Genomic DNA, 14872 nt, shown 5'->3' on the forward strand with positions numbered 1-14872 from the left:
ATATTGAAAACATTCACAGCTTTAAAACAAGAACAAAATGGTTTTTCATGATTTAAACACCAACTTCACACAATTTTGTCAGATTTCTCTAGAAATAATACTTAATATCTAATGTAATTTTGCTTCTTAAGTAAATATTCCTTAATGTTTTTGTGTGTTTTTTTTTTCTTGGAAAATAAGATGATAATAATGTATAGATATATCCATAGTCCAATAGAAGGCAAATGCTGCAAACTAATTTATCACACACTGACAAAATGTTTTTAAACAAAAATGGGGGTTGTTTTTCTACATTTCAGAATTCAGAGGCCCCACTGGTCCAGTGTAAAAATACTTTCACTGAGTAACCCCAACACAGGCATAGAAGCCAAATCAGCAGCACATGTCTCCATGCTGCAAAGACTGAGCCTCCTCAGGCTCACGGCTCTGATGGACAAGCATTCACCCTTCAGCAAACAAGGCTGGAACTGGTAAGACGGGTAAAGTAAGCAAAGTATGGGAGGGAAAGTGGAATAGACATAATCTGATAAAAGTATTTTGAGTTAAAAAGAAACCAGACAATGGAAGAGAGGAAGAAGAAATGAGAAAGAGCAGAGACCTGCTGTTTAGAGATTAATTCATTATTTATAGGAATTGCAACCTTGGCACATCTCTCAGCCGACAAAACAGACAAGGTGTTGTGAGTTCAAAAAGGATAGTGAACTCTCTCACTGTAGGCCGCATGACACAGCACAACCTTGCTCTTTCTCAGCACTTTGAAAGAGGCTCTCACACTGCCGTTCGATAGCATGGGGGGATATAGATTTACAGTGGAGGTTCGCTCTTTCGGGGAATGGGCCATTGATGTACAATTCACAAGTAATTGTTCAGTTTATAAGGACTTTTTTTTTTTTAACTAAGTCTTATTCTTAATTAAAGATTGACTTTCAAGTTTATCACACAATTATGTGCACTAGAATGTGAGCGATTGTTTATCTATTAGTGGTTGACAGCACTGCCCTTAAAGTGATAATTCACCCAAAAATTTCAATTTTGACACCCAAACCGAATTAATTCTCTCTGATAAGGTAATTTAAAAAAATAAATACTTGCCTTTTTCAGTGTGTGTTTTTTATAATCTTGTTTGACCTAAAATAACCTAAACAGAGCTCCCCATGGAACAATTGATAACTTGTTTGACATTACTTTTTGTAGTTAACTGGACTAAAAATCAATTGCTTACGGCAAAGAAGAGAGAATAATTGACTTTTTGGGAGGAAAGTAATTGGGCTATTTATTTCAACAACCACCGAGCTAACTACAAAAGTAATACCCTCTCAAGTCTATTCCCACATTCACATTGATCCTTGAGTATTCAGCACCCTCAGTGTGAGGTGACTTGATTTCAGATAAGTCGTGTCTGCCATTCTCAGAAACTCTATCCTTTCTTCAAAAATTTTATATATGTATGTATGTATGTATGTATGTAAGAGTGGTTATTGCAAATGGTGTAGAACAGGGTACCTCTGGAATAAATAAACAGTCACATTCAATCACTATGGGAACATAATTAAGCAAATAGAATACAGTAGATGCTGATTTAGTCTTTAATTGAACAACCCAGTTGATGTTAAGGAGATTTGGGCTAGAAGAGAAATTAAGGGGTAATTGAAGCTAATGCTGTCAAGGAGAACTAAATTGTATGAAATGTTTGTCAAATTTGTTGGCTCCTGCAAAATTACATTTAATTGGCTTTGAAGTTTTATCTCCAAGTCCCTGAACCTGACTTATTTAAAAAATAATAAGAAGCAGGCCTTAAATTGCTGTCAGGTTATTTCCTCAACTACAGAGCTTATAGCCATGGCAGTACTGTAAGCCTATTGAAAAAAATGCCAACAGGCCAATATGTACTCAAAGATTAAAACCCCTGCACCTGTTCTAATTGCTTTATTTATTCACTACTGGGATCCTCAAGCTCAAACACAGAAAATAACAAGAAGCTTATTACACAAAACAAATGAAATGTCAGTTCAGCAGACTCAAAAATGGATCGCTGATGTGCATGTTCACGACACTGTGGATATGATTGCTGCCATTAATGTGATCTGCTAAATATACACTGCTATTTTGTCTCTCAATTTAGCAGAACACATCATTATCTCTGACAAGTGTAGATGAGTAAAACAAGCAAGTGATGATCTAAAGAAAAAATGCAATATGTGCTTATGCCATTCTAGGACGGTGCCTAAAGTCTACCGAAAAGTTAAACCTTCAGAACACAAGAGCAGACAGGTGTTTGGGGTGCCTTTGCTCCAGAGTGTCCAGCAATCTGGGAAACCTTTGCCACCAAGCATTCTGAGAGCAATGGAGTTCTTAAGGACTGAATGTTTAGATCAGGTACAGCACCATGTCACCAATCAGAAATGGAGGCCTTGTTTCAACAATGATTAAATATACAATTTCCATCAAACTGAATTGAGTAAACTTTGAATAGTATACATATTATAATTCAGAATAAATGTTTATTTAATTAAAATTAGTGAGGAGTTTGAGCTTTTTTTATTTTATTTAACAATGCAGTTTAGTAATTGGCAGAACAACTACATTTGCTTTGGTATTAATTGAACTAATTATAGACTTAGTGGTTTGCCTATTTTTAATTAATCAAATAAAAAGATAACATGTGTCAGTAAGTGAAGGCACTGACAGAATTATCATATTCCGAGAAATACGGTAATAAAGGAATATTCCAGGTTCAATACAAGCACAATCAACAGCATTTGTGTGATAATGTTTATTTCAATTCATTCAAAATTGTGTTAGTTGGTTTGTATTGTCTCAATGGGAGTAAAATTTGTACATTTGTTTATCATGTTGGCTTGAAATTGTGTGGGTTGGTTGTTTGATTTTCCCTAATGAGAGTCAAATTCGTACCACTTTAAGCACCAGAGGATGTTTTACGTGGAAACCGCAATTAATTGTAAATGTATTTAATGCTCTGCATGAATGTAATTAGAGTAATTTTATTCCCATGAGACCACGTTGACTAATCCATATCTGCACTCTGATTCTTTAAATATTTTGGGTTATAGCCTTCTGAGAAATTTCTTTGCATGTGATATGATAATTATGGTATAATGACTGCAGTGTATCAAGTCCATAACCATTTATACCTCTTGCCAATCTTGCTTTAACCACACAGGTTGGGCTCTTCCGAAAGTCTGGGGTCAAATCCCGCATTCAAAATTTAAGGGATATGGTGGAGGCCGACCCTGAAAGAATATCCTTTGAAAATCAGTCAGCCTTTGATGTGGCTGACATGGTGAAGCAGTATTTCAGAGACCTGCCTGAACCCATCTTCTCCAGCAAACTGTGTGAAAGCTTCCTGCACATCTACCAATGTAAGCCAAGCTGCAGTCAATACAAAGATGAAACATGTTTCAATCATCTACTGCAATTACACCCAGACTTGAGAAACTACTCTAATGGAGAATGTGTATTTAAGCATTCATCACTCACTTCTTGTTGAGTTTGATTGTTTAGCCAACTGAAACATCTGTTTCCATGTCTTTAATCTGCATTCAATGTCTTCCATTTCCCCACAGACTTCCCCAAAGATCAACAGTTTGCAGGGGTTCAAGCAGCCATCTACCTCCTGCCTGATGAGAACAGGGAGGCCCTTCAGAGCCTCTTCTTCTTCCTGCAAGAGGTGGTCGCCTGTGTGGAGGAGAACCAGATGACCCCAACCAACATCGCTGTGTGCCTGGCTCCCTCACTTTTCCACCTTAATTCTTTCAAAAGAGACAGGACCAGCATGAGGTAGGTTGAAACAGTAAAAACTATAATCCATTGTATTGTAATGGTCCCATAAAATATTATAATGTTAATATAATATTGTGCTGGCACCCATACCTATTAGCTCTATGTCCACCAGCTAGAACGGATTATTTTTTTTTATAACCAGTTCCAGATTTTCTGCACCATTAAGGCTAGTTGTCTTTCACAATAAAGATTACATCAATACTAGTTGGAAAAGCCAAAAGCTCTTTTCCCGTTTTGTACTGCATGGTTGTTGGGTCAGTTTTGTGTGAGAGTGGCTTATGTAACAGCACACATCTGGCTTGAATATCATACAGATAAGGGAGATATTGTATCTGTAATGCAGTTCAGCTGTTTAATGAAACTCTGGCAGAGCGACAGAGAAAAAGTGCAAAGAATTTAAGAGCTGTTAAACAGAGAGATTCTGTTGGAAATTGAGACTTATATTTCAAAATGTGGTCCCTTCAGACTTCATTTTTGAGAATATAAAGACCTTTTTTGAATGTGTAGCATAAGTGGTCCCACTTTATGTAAGGTTTCTTTAACATCCTTACATAATAACATACATCACATACTTACATAAAAAGTAAGGATTTGATACGATGGACTAATGCTGCCCTTATCTGAGGAATTATCAAAACTATTTTAATTCCCACTTCTGAAATCGTAACTATGAGTGTATCACGTTTAAGTGTTTGTTGTCAGAGAGAATAGGAAACATGGAGGAAGCCAGGTTTATTCTTGCATATATTTCTGGGGAAACTCTTTGACACCATAATACATTTAAGCCAGCTTTCTCACCATAATGAAAAAAAAAAGAATACAATTGAATAATTCTCAGTCTTAATTAAGACTTGAGGGGCTGTTTATGTGTAAATTCAGTGTAGGAAAATATTGTTTACATTAATTACTTTAGCACATGAAGGTAGCATTATTGTGTAATGTAAAAACACTCTAAGAAACACATTTTCTGCTACCAAGGCTGGGGTATGGGTAGGGTAAGAGGTAAGTTTAGGTTAAGGGGTAGTAGAGTTAGGGTTATGGTCAACAGTGTTATTGGAGGTCAAAATTCAGGTACTTTAAAAGCAGTGGCGGCTGCTGTTCTTTCAAAGGGGAAGCTCATTTTCGGCCTACATTATAAACTTATTTACCCTATTTTTTGCACTAAATCAATCTTAGGTGTTGATCTGCCCTGCTGTTTAATTCTAATTTTTTCCTCGTAAGGAAGACTTTCAAATGGCTTCGCCAAAATCAGGTCGACAATATTAGCACCGTCTGCCATCGTGCGCAGTTTCACCCGTACGACGCTAGCCTAGCCTACAGTATGAATGAATGAATGAACGAACGAACGAACGCTCTAAAACAAAATATATTAAACTTGGTAAAACTGAAACTAGGAATGTGGTGTATAATTGTGTGAAATGTATTATGCAAATTGACTAGCAATTTCGCCAAACAAATATAAAGAAATAGGTTGCAGCAGTTTGTCTTTCGACTACACTTGAGAAATCCGCGATGGGACTGAGCGCGAAATAGCTTCAGTGACTTCTTATAGTACAGCTTCGCTGTCAATCAAAAAGAGATGCAGTCTTTCGACAGATCCTCCAATCATCACGCGGAAGCCCGGAGTCCGGGCCAGCCCACTCCTCATTCACCCCCAGAGACGCTGAGCGTCCGTGGGCGGGACATAATCGCAGCATTTATCCAATGACCGTCTATTTTCGGAGCACTGAAAAAAACTGTTCAGAGCAGCCCCATTGAAGTCAATGGACGCTCGGCTTCAACAGGGAAATGCACTGACGCTACGGGAATGTATGAGAAGTAAATCGAGTCAGCCGACCTGCTATATGTAATGTAGCTGATTCTGAACGAACTCGTCTTTGAGATGAATGTGTTCTAACGCATTTTTAGTCAATAAATTGTTTACACAATAGTACATATTTGACCATTATTTTTTTGACATTATAGGGGAAGCTGAGCTTCCCTTGCAGTCTTAAAGAAATCCCCACTGTTTAAAAGTATGTACAATGTAACATTTCTATACAAAATAAGCACATTGTATTAAATACTTGTTATTTTAAAAATAAAAGTTCATATAAAATGGGTACCTATAAGTGTCTATTTAGTGCAATCTTGTTGGCAAAGGCTATTTACACTAACTCCGCCCACCTTTGCTGAGACCAAGCTGAAAACAGCCATGACAAATTTCTTATGGGTAAACTGCTGGTCAAATGAAGGGGGGAATATTTGAATTTACACGATGGGTAAGAGAAGTTGAACAGGTTAACGTGTTAGTGGGTAAAGAGAACGGAGAACGGGGTGATTGTTTGGACTGCAATGGTCTTGTATATTCATACAAGTTTAGGACAAAGTGCGGCCCCACCTGTCGATGTAGTACCTCAGAGTGTTAAGACGGAGTTCGGATGCATAGTAATGCTGGCGATCTAGGTTTGAATCCTGCCCTGTCATACTTTTTCCCAGGTTTCCACTCTTAATAGTTCCTATAATACTACTTAAGTTAATAAATGTAAGTGGTGGTGGCGTAGTGGCTAACGCACAGGGCTGTTAATCAGAAGGTCGCTGGTTCGAACCCCAAGGCCACCACCATTGTGTCCTTGAGCAAGACACTTAACTCCAGGTTTCTCCAGGCGTCTGCCAAATGCATAAATGTAAATGTAAATGATTCCTCACAGTGATTTGTTCACAGTGAAGGTCGATGTGTTGAGAGATGGATTTTATATGGATAAAATGAACCATGGTTTCAAATGCCCATGGTACAGTAGTAAAATGTAGTAACCATGTTTTCTGGTGGAAACTAGTTTTGATGCAATGAACTTGTGTTACAACAGTAATATGTTGTTAATATAGTAACCATGTTTAATTTTGTGGTTACTATAATTTTCCTACAAAATACTTTGGTGATCCTATAGTTAATTTTTGTAAAACTATGGTTAATTTTCATAAGGTATGGTGAGGTTTAGGGGGTAGGGGTTGGTGTAGGGTGTCTGAGGGACTCTTAATAAACACACAAAAGAAAATGCTGCAGTTATGCCACCATACTATATGTTAATATTTAAACAAGGGTGTAATAGTATCTGCCATTATTTGCACTAGAATGCACTACTTTCTAACGCTGCAAAGAAAATGCTTTTTGTTGGTTTTTACACTTAGTACAAAAAGACTCTGCCATAAGTTAACCACCTTCCGCAATCTGTTATCTAAAATATTTGGGTTCTATAGATGGTATTCAATCATTTGTCGAAGGGAGTTCAAGTGTTATCAGCTTAAGACAGAAACTGAGACCGAGACATCTCCAGTCTGATTGGGTAAATGCATCCAAGTGGCTGACTCAAAGCTAATTGAAGAAACTCCCCCTATTTCTGAAAGCCAGCTGCCACAGAGCCAGCAAATTCTCTTTGCCCTCATGCTGAGCTCTGTATGTCATGCTATATACATTGGTATGCTTATTTTCAGCATGCTGCTATAAGAAGAAAACTAGAAAACATGCAAATTGTATGAATGTGTTGCGAAATTAAGTGCAGGCTCTGTGTCAGAATCTTTAGCATTCCATCCTTCAATTCAAATTTCCTCGCGAAAAAAAAAAAAAACCTTGACAGAGAACTCCAGTTCCTTAAATCAATGCCGCTCTCTCTAGGGGTCTCCGGTAAAGTCTACAGGAGGCAGTGTTACTAATTTGGATCTCTGCAAAGCTGTTGTAGTCACCTCTGTGAGGAAAATCAGTACAAATTTGTGCTACGTTCTAATTTTGGACACAGGTCTAGACAACGGAAATACAGTTTGGGAAGACCAGACCAGAGGGATCTGAGTGAGAACCTGGCTGCAACACAGGGACTGGCACATATGGTTACCGAATGCTCTCGCCTTTTCCAGGTATAATGCACCCCGTTCAGTGAATTAGATAACGACTATTAGCATCCCATCTGCACGCAATCTGAACATCCCTGCTCAGAGCTCCAATGCACAATACTTTTTCTGCCCTAATGTTGTAATGCAAAGGCAAGATTGCCAAAACTGTATTTATTACGTTGTCCAGCCACTTGGCATGCTATCTGCAATGTAAGAAAATGTGTGCAATTTTACATCTTTACACGTACATGACTATTTGTATCTGTCATCATTACAGATACCGAAATATTGGGAAACCCAGGGGGCAAGCAGCTTTTCTGAAGATTCACTGCAAAATGATGCAGGTCCAAGTTCTTTTCTCACTTTCGAGATGGTGAACTTACAGACTGTGCCAGACTGACCCTGCTCACACAAAAACTTCTGAGGGAGGCCAGGGAGAAGTCTAAAGGCTGGACATCATGTTCAAGCTCTGATCATGTGGACATGGCAGTTAAAAAGGTTTATACTTTTCCAAATTGCCTACCTCTAGAGACAACAAAGTTCATATATATTGTATGTTTATTTTTAAACATTTTTAGAATTTTAACAAGGATCGCATTTTGCCAAAGTCAAAATCAGCTGTCTGCAAACACCTAGTTTGGTTTAACTTGTGTTAACATATGAAATCATCAAGATCATTTAAAATTTTTAGCCACTTTTTGGGCCCGTTGTGCCAAATTTTGAACAAACATACAGTAAAAGTTCATGCCCTGAAAATCAGCTATGCTGTGCATTTGATGTCACATCCCTATCAATCTTTAGCTAGTGAGATAATGCAGAACAAGCAGAAAGCTGTTTTGGTCTCAGTACTGTTAGGGTTAGGAGTATATTCATACAATGAATTACTACTCAAATGTTTTATTAATATAATGTTAGCTCATCTCTTAAGTTTGTGAAAATGTGCTCATGTGAAAACTGTAGTTTCAGCTTCAGCCACTGAGGAAATTCAGAAAGCATAGATCAATTTTAACAGACAAAACATTTGAGCTCCTGTCGCAGATTGTCTCGGGTGATCAATCTTTTTAGTTTGCACTTGTGAGCCATCCCACCTGGTCTTACAGAATCACTTTACTATACCTACTTTTTTTGCTAAATGTTTTTACGTGGCTCATAGACTTTGATTTGAATGAATTTGACACCCTTTCACAAAAATCACTAGTAAAACTACAGATTTTCTTCAGTTTTTCATCAGGTTCTTTACACAGTGCCATAATATGACATCTAAACACTTTTACTGTAGTGCATGATTTCGAGTGTTTCAGATTTCGTGACTGCATACATCAAACAATATGTCAGTGTAATGTATAAATAATACAGCACAAAATGTATTAGAACAAAAAGAATGAAAAAAAATTACCCACTCCTTTTGCCAATTATCATTGCATTTAGTCTAAGCGCAAACACGATATTTAGAGCAGAATTCTTTGTTATTTTAATGTAGTACTTGTTTTAAAAGAGCTTTACATTTGCTTACTTCTCATCAGTGTCATTTTACCTTGATATCAGAAGTTTCCTGATGTCTTTTGCATGTATGGATGCACTCCTTAAAATGTTTCAATTGGACGGTTATTTTCTTTTAAAGCTGCACGTAACCGACAAAGTAAAAATCTGGTTTTAACGCACCGGTTGATTGACAGATATCTTAAAACTCCTGTTTCTTGCACTTGGAAAGTAAAAAAAAAATCAATCATATATCTACTCTCATGTAGACCATTATGGATGCTACACCCTTAAATGGTCTTATTTACCCTTAAACAACTAATTAAATGGAAACATGTATGATGGATGAATAGACAATGACTTTAAATTTATAAGTTCGTCAGAGTGATGGATAAATACATTTCTTGCACAACATCTGAGTTTGAGTCCTGCAGAGCATATGAGTCGACACATGAGCTAAAAGTATCAGAAGCACCACAACATTATGTGGTTTCTTAGGAAATTGCGTTTTTCTTCTCACATTTGCATTAATGACACTATCGGTTGGGTTTAGATTCAAGGTTTAGGGTAACAAGGTTGGTTTTGCTGATTTAAAACATGTTAGAGCATTCACATTAAAAATGCTTTCATGAGATCTGGCTGGACCCATCTGTGCCATTTGCAATCCATCATTGTAAACTCCTAAAGAACCAAAATATAAGACCCCTCTAAATCACACAAATATAATTGTTTAAGGTGGAGGATGGTAACCCATTGCGTCTTTGGAGAGGAACGACAGAAGTAGATGCTCCGCAACAGGAAGTCTTCCACCGCGTGTTAAGAGAACACAATCAGTGGCAAAGAGACCTCTTGCACAGTGAGGTGGTGGAGACTCTGGACAAGGATGTAGAAGTGTATCATTATATACTGCAGGCTGCAGGGGCCAGGGCACCACTGCAGCATGTTCTGCTAAGGTAATGGGCCACTTGAAGAATAACTTATCCTCTATATGTCATCATCCCAACTGATTATAATTCAATAACTCTGAACTTGATTATCCAGTTATTGCCCATTTTGTAACTTGCATCAAAGTTCATCAAGTGTTCAGATATTTGAGGCTTATGCCCCATGACTTAGATGCTTGTAGTCCTCTTGATGTCATGACACAGCACCAAAGCACTTTGAGACCATGAAATAAGATGATGCTAACAGAATGAACTAATCTTTTATGCTCCATATGCAAAGGTGATTTGCCTTTGCATAACTCCTCATATTAACATCTGGGACAGCTTTATTGATAACATCTAAATTAGCTTGCAATAATAATAATAGGTGTACCTTTCCATAGAAAATTGAGACTTAGCATGAGTTCCATCCTGGATTTGATTGCGTATTCAGTGACAAATTAAGGTGATAAAAAATAAATCCCTTGACAACAGAATCTCATACCATTGCATGTGTAATCTTGTTAACCGTTGCCATGGCTGTAGTCGAGACACCCCAAATATTAATAAGCTTGTGCTACTGTTCTGCTTCTTGGCATTACTCAAGATGATCTTTACATTACAGTGTTCCTGAACTTTTCATTTTTCTTACTGTAGAACTTGGCAATCGGATTCTACAAAAGGGTCTCTGTTCGTGTCCTCCACTTCTGTTGAACATGCTTCAGTGGTTCTCCAAGGAGTGAGGGCTCAAGTTTTCTGCTACTTCTTTCTAATCGAGCCACTGGGTTCAAAGAAGTCAAGAGTCACACACCTCTGCCGGACAGACACAAGGTGTGTATGTCTGACCAAAAAAAATGAGAAGAGGTTGAAAAAGGGGGCATATTGGAGAAAGAGCTTTTAGGCTGAAATTTCTTGCAAAGGCACAGAGATTTGTGGATTTTATTAATCAGTTTGTTCACTGCAAGTCTCTCTTGGACTAAGAGAGCCCGTATAGATTCATATTTTTAGGCAGAATCAATGAAACACTAGGCTGTAATACAGCAAACAGTTGTCATTGAAAATGTAGATGCTTTCCTGGGGATATGTTGTGACAGCACAAACATGTGCCACAATCATTGAAACACACCACATTACCTCCACTGGCTAGAACTTGTCTAGGTGGCACATTTGAGAATGCTGGTGAAAAGACACGATGCATTTTTCTGATTGCGACATGTATTTATCCTGTCAAAATGAAGTAAACAGCCTATTGCTGTATACTGATTGGTGGGTTGGGAGCATGAATTTGTGTTTTCAATTAGGGAAGCAGAATTTTACAAGTGACTATCTGGTGTCCATTTTCTAAAAGATGGAACATTCATTAGGTAGTTTATTGCTTTTCAGAAGGTAACCGTAGAATGTTATTGCACTGATATATTCAGAAACTGAAATGTGAAATGACTTGCAGTATATGTTGTGTTAGTTTTGGAAAATGTTATAGTTAATTTAAGGGGTAAAACACAGCTTGCTCTTATTTTGTTGTTAACTAACACTTTAATTGTGACAATAATGTAAGTTGGTGGCAGTTTACTTATAAGTGTACTTTTTCTTTACTATAGCATTGCATGCTATCCCAATTGGACTCATCCCATTTGCAAGTTGAGACTTCAAATAAACCTGTCTGGAATCCTGGATGCTTGATGTATAATTTAGAATGCAGCAGCATCTCAATATCGACTGTTCACTCTCTTTCTCTTTTATCAGAGGCCGATCTCCAGAATGGCATCATAAAGTAGGAGGACACCTGGTTTCATCTGTTTTGATGGCCATGAGGGACTCCTTTAGACCCAAAACAAAAGACTCAAAATGGCAGTAAGGACTCCAAAGAATAATTTGTTATACCCTGGACAGCTTAAAAATCCCTGAGGTATCTGTAAGCTCAAAAAAAGAGCAAATACATGAAGTAAGTGAGAGTGATTGAGCTCCTGAGCTGCAATATGAAGTGAAATCTTCTAAGATGTTCCAGAATTTCAGTACCGTGGAGAGTTACGGGACAATTTTAATACAAAGACCATTCGGCCAGCAGACAAGGAACAACAACAGTGTGATGAGGTGTTCCAGGAGAGCTGGTGCATTTGACATTATTAAGACTGACAAGGGAGAGTGTCAGAGTAATGAAATGTCTCATCCTATTTTAAAGGACTGTTCCACGGGCTAATGCGTTGCAGTGGTTGGCTCCGACACTCTCAACTCTCGCTGGTTTCAAGCATTAAAAGAAAGACTGGTGACAGGATTTGAAATCAGCACTCTAAAGACTTGGCCACTGAATCATTGTTGTATACCAAGATTACATTATTGCATTTCAAACATACTTCAATCTTTTCACACAGGGAAATTAGCCTTCTTGAGGGAATATTCTAATAGCAAATATGACATTGTTTTAAGCAGTCATCTATATATATATATATATATATATATATATATATATACATATATACAGGTGAAACTCGAAAAATTTGAATATCGTGCAAAAGTTCATTAATTTCAGTAATTCAACTTAGAAGGTGAAACTAATATATTATATAGACTCATTACAAGCAAAGTAAGATATTTCAAGCCTTTATTTGATATAATTTTGATGATTATGGCTTACAGCTTATGAAAACCCCAAATTCAGAATCTCAGAAAATTAGAATATTGTGAAAAGGTTCAGTATTGTAGGCTCAAAGTGTCACACTCTAATCAGCTAAACACCTGCAAAGGGTTCCTGAGCCTTTAAATGGTCTCTCAGTCTGGTTCAGTTGAATTCACAATCATGGGGAAGACTGCTGACCTGACAGTTGTGCAGAAAACCATCATTGACACCCTCCACAAGGAGGGAAAGCCTCAAAAGGTAATTGCAAAAGAAGTTGGATGTTCTCAAAGTGCTGTATCAAAGCACATTAATAGAAAGTTAAGTGGAAGGGAAAAGTGTGGAAGAAAAAGGTGCACAAGCAGCAGGGATGACCGTAGCCTGGAGAGGATTGTCAGGAAAAGGCCATTCAAATGTGTGGGGGAGCTTCACAAGGAGTGGACTGAGGCTTCAAATGTCGTATTCCTCTTGTCAAGCCGCTCCTGAACAACAAACAATGTCAGAAGCGTCTTACCTGAGCTAAAGAAAAAAGAACTGGTCTGTTGCTCAGTGGTCCAAAGTCCTCTTTTCTGATGAGAGCAAATTTTGCATCTCATTTGGAAACCAAGGTCCCAGAGTCTGGAGGAAGAATGGAGAGGCACACAATCCAAGATGCTTGAAGTCCAGTGTGAAGTTTCCACAGTCTGTGTTGGTTTGGGGAGCCATGTCATCGGCTGGTGTTGGTCCACTGTGCTTTATTAAGTCCAGAGTCAACGCAGCCGTCTACCGGGACATTTTAGAGCACTTCATGCTTCCTTCAGCAGACAAGCTTTATGGAGATGCTGACTTCATTTTCCAGCAGGACTTGGCACCTGCCCACACTGCCAAAAGTACCAAAACCTGGTTCATTGACCATGGTATTACTGTGCTTGATTGGCCAGCAAACTCGCCTGACCTGAACCCCATAGAGAATCTATGGGGCATTGCCAAGAGAAAGATGAGAGACATGAGACCAAACAATGCAGAAGAGCTGAAGGCCGCTATTGAAGCATCTTGGTCTTCCATAACACCTCAGCAGTGCCACAGGCTGATAGCATCCATGCCACGCCGCATTGAGGCAGTAATTAATGCAAAAGGGGCCCAAACCAAGTACTGAGTACATATGCATGATTATACTTTTCAGAGGGCCGACATTTCTGTATATAAAATCCTTTTTTTTATTGATTTCATGTAATATTCTAATTTTCTGAGATTCTGAATTTGGGGTTTTCATAAGCTGTAAGCCATAATCATCAAAATTATATCAAATAAAGGCTTGAAATATCTTACTTTGCTTGTAATGAGTCTATATAATATATTAGTTTCACCTTTTAAGTTGAATTACTGAAATTAATGAACTTTTGCACGATATTCTAATTTTTCGAGTTTCACCTGTATATACATATTTTTTTTTTTGGGTTGGAAGCTGCCACATTTGTTTTTATTTATTCGAGAGTGTTAAAAAGAGTGTCTGATCAAGCTAAATGGAATTATGTAACCCGGCACATTACAAATCTCTGTGCTGTAAGTCTCAAATGCTACAACTGTCATTTCTCATTATTTAGTATTTTACTATCATAGAGTTTTGATCTACAAGATAAAAATGTATTCAATTTATTTGATGTCATAAAATGCAACTTAAATATATTATATTATGAAGGAAAACTTTATTATAGTATGGTCTAATATAACTTAATTTGTTGTGATGGTTTGTTGATACTCTACGTTACAGATTTTATTTAAATATATCATGAAAGTAATAACACAACTGGCTTGAGATTATTCATTATTTCCTTATGAATGCCAACTAAAAATATATAAATAATAAACAGACAAACTAGTATATTCAACGTTGAATCTGAAAATGAGAGGAGAGATGATGTTACAGGGCTAGTTCCCCAATGAAACTGCTGTTATCATTAACTCGCATTCATGTTATTCCACATCAATATGACTCACTTTATTTACCTTTTGTGTTCCACAGAAATAAAGTTAAACAGGTTTGAAACAACATGATGGTGAGTAATTGATGGACGGATTTTCATTTTTGGTGAACTGTTCCTTCAACATAATCAGTCCTATCATTTTCAGATTCAACAGCGAAGGTTTCACAATATAAGCAGTACTTTTAGTAGTGGAAAGAGAATGAAGGATCTTCACTCATGTCTAATAATCT

General features: G+C 37.5%; 1 protein-coding gene across 1 annotated transcript in view; it reads left to right on the forward strand.

Moving 5' to 3' along the window:
* The window catches only part of si:dkeyp-23e4.3 (rho GTPase-activating protein 7), a 92247-nt gene extending 79677 nt beyond the window's left edge, over positions 1 to 12570 (forward strand). The window contains 10 exon segments of the mRNA XM_052099403.1: positions 300 to 470; positions 2217 to 2376; positions 3182 to 3380; positions 3585 to 3798; positions 7575 to 7689; positions 7943 to 8018; positions 8021 to 8163; positions 9880 to 10097; positions 10725 to 10898; positions 11811 to 12570. Of these exon segments, the coding sequence (XP_051955363.1) occupies positions 300 to 470; positions 2217 to 2376; positions 3182 to 3380; positions 3585 to 3798; positions 7575 to 7689; positions 7943 to 8018; positions 8021 to 8163; positions 9880 to 10097; positions 10725 to 10898; positions 11811 to 11922 (1582 nt within the window). The 3' untranslated portion in view covers positions 11923 to 12570.
* The last annotated feature ends 2302 nt before the right edge of the window (positions 12571 to 14872 follow it).

The sequence above is a fragment of the Xyrauchen texanus genome, chromosome 31 (assembly GCF_025860055.1).
Source record: "Xyrauchen texanus isolate HMW12.3.18 chromosome 31, RBS_HiC_50CHRs, whole genome shotgun sequence".
In the NCBI taxonomy this organism is placed as follows: domain Eukaryota; kingdom Metazoa; phylum Chordata; class Actinopteri; order Cypriniformes; family Catostomidae; genus Xyrauchen; species Xyrauchen texanus.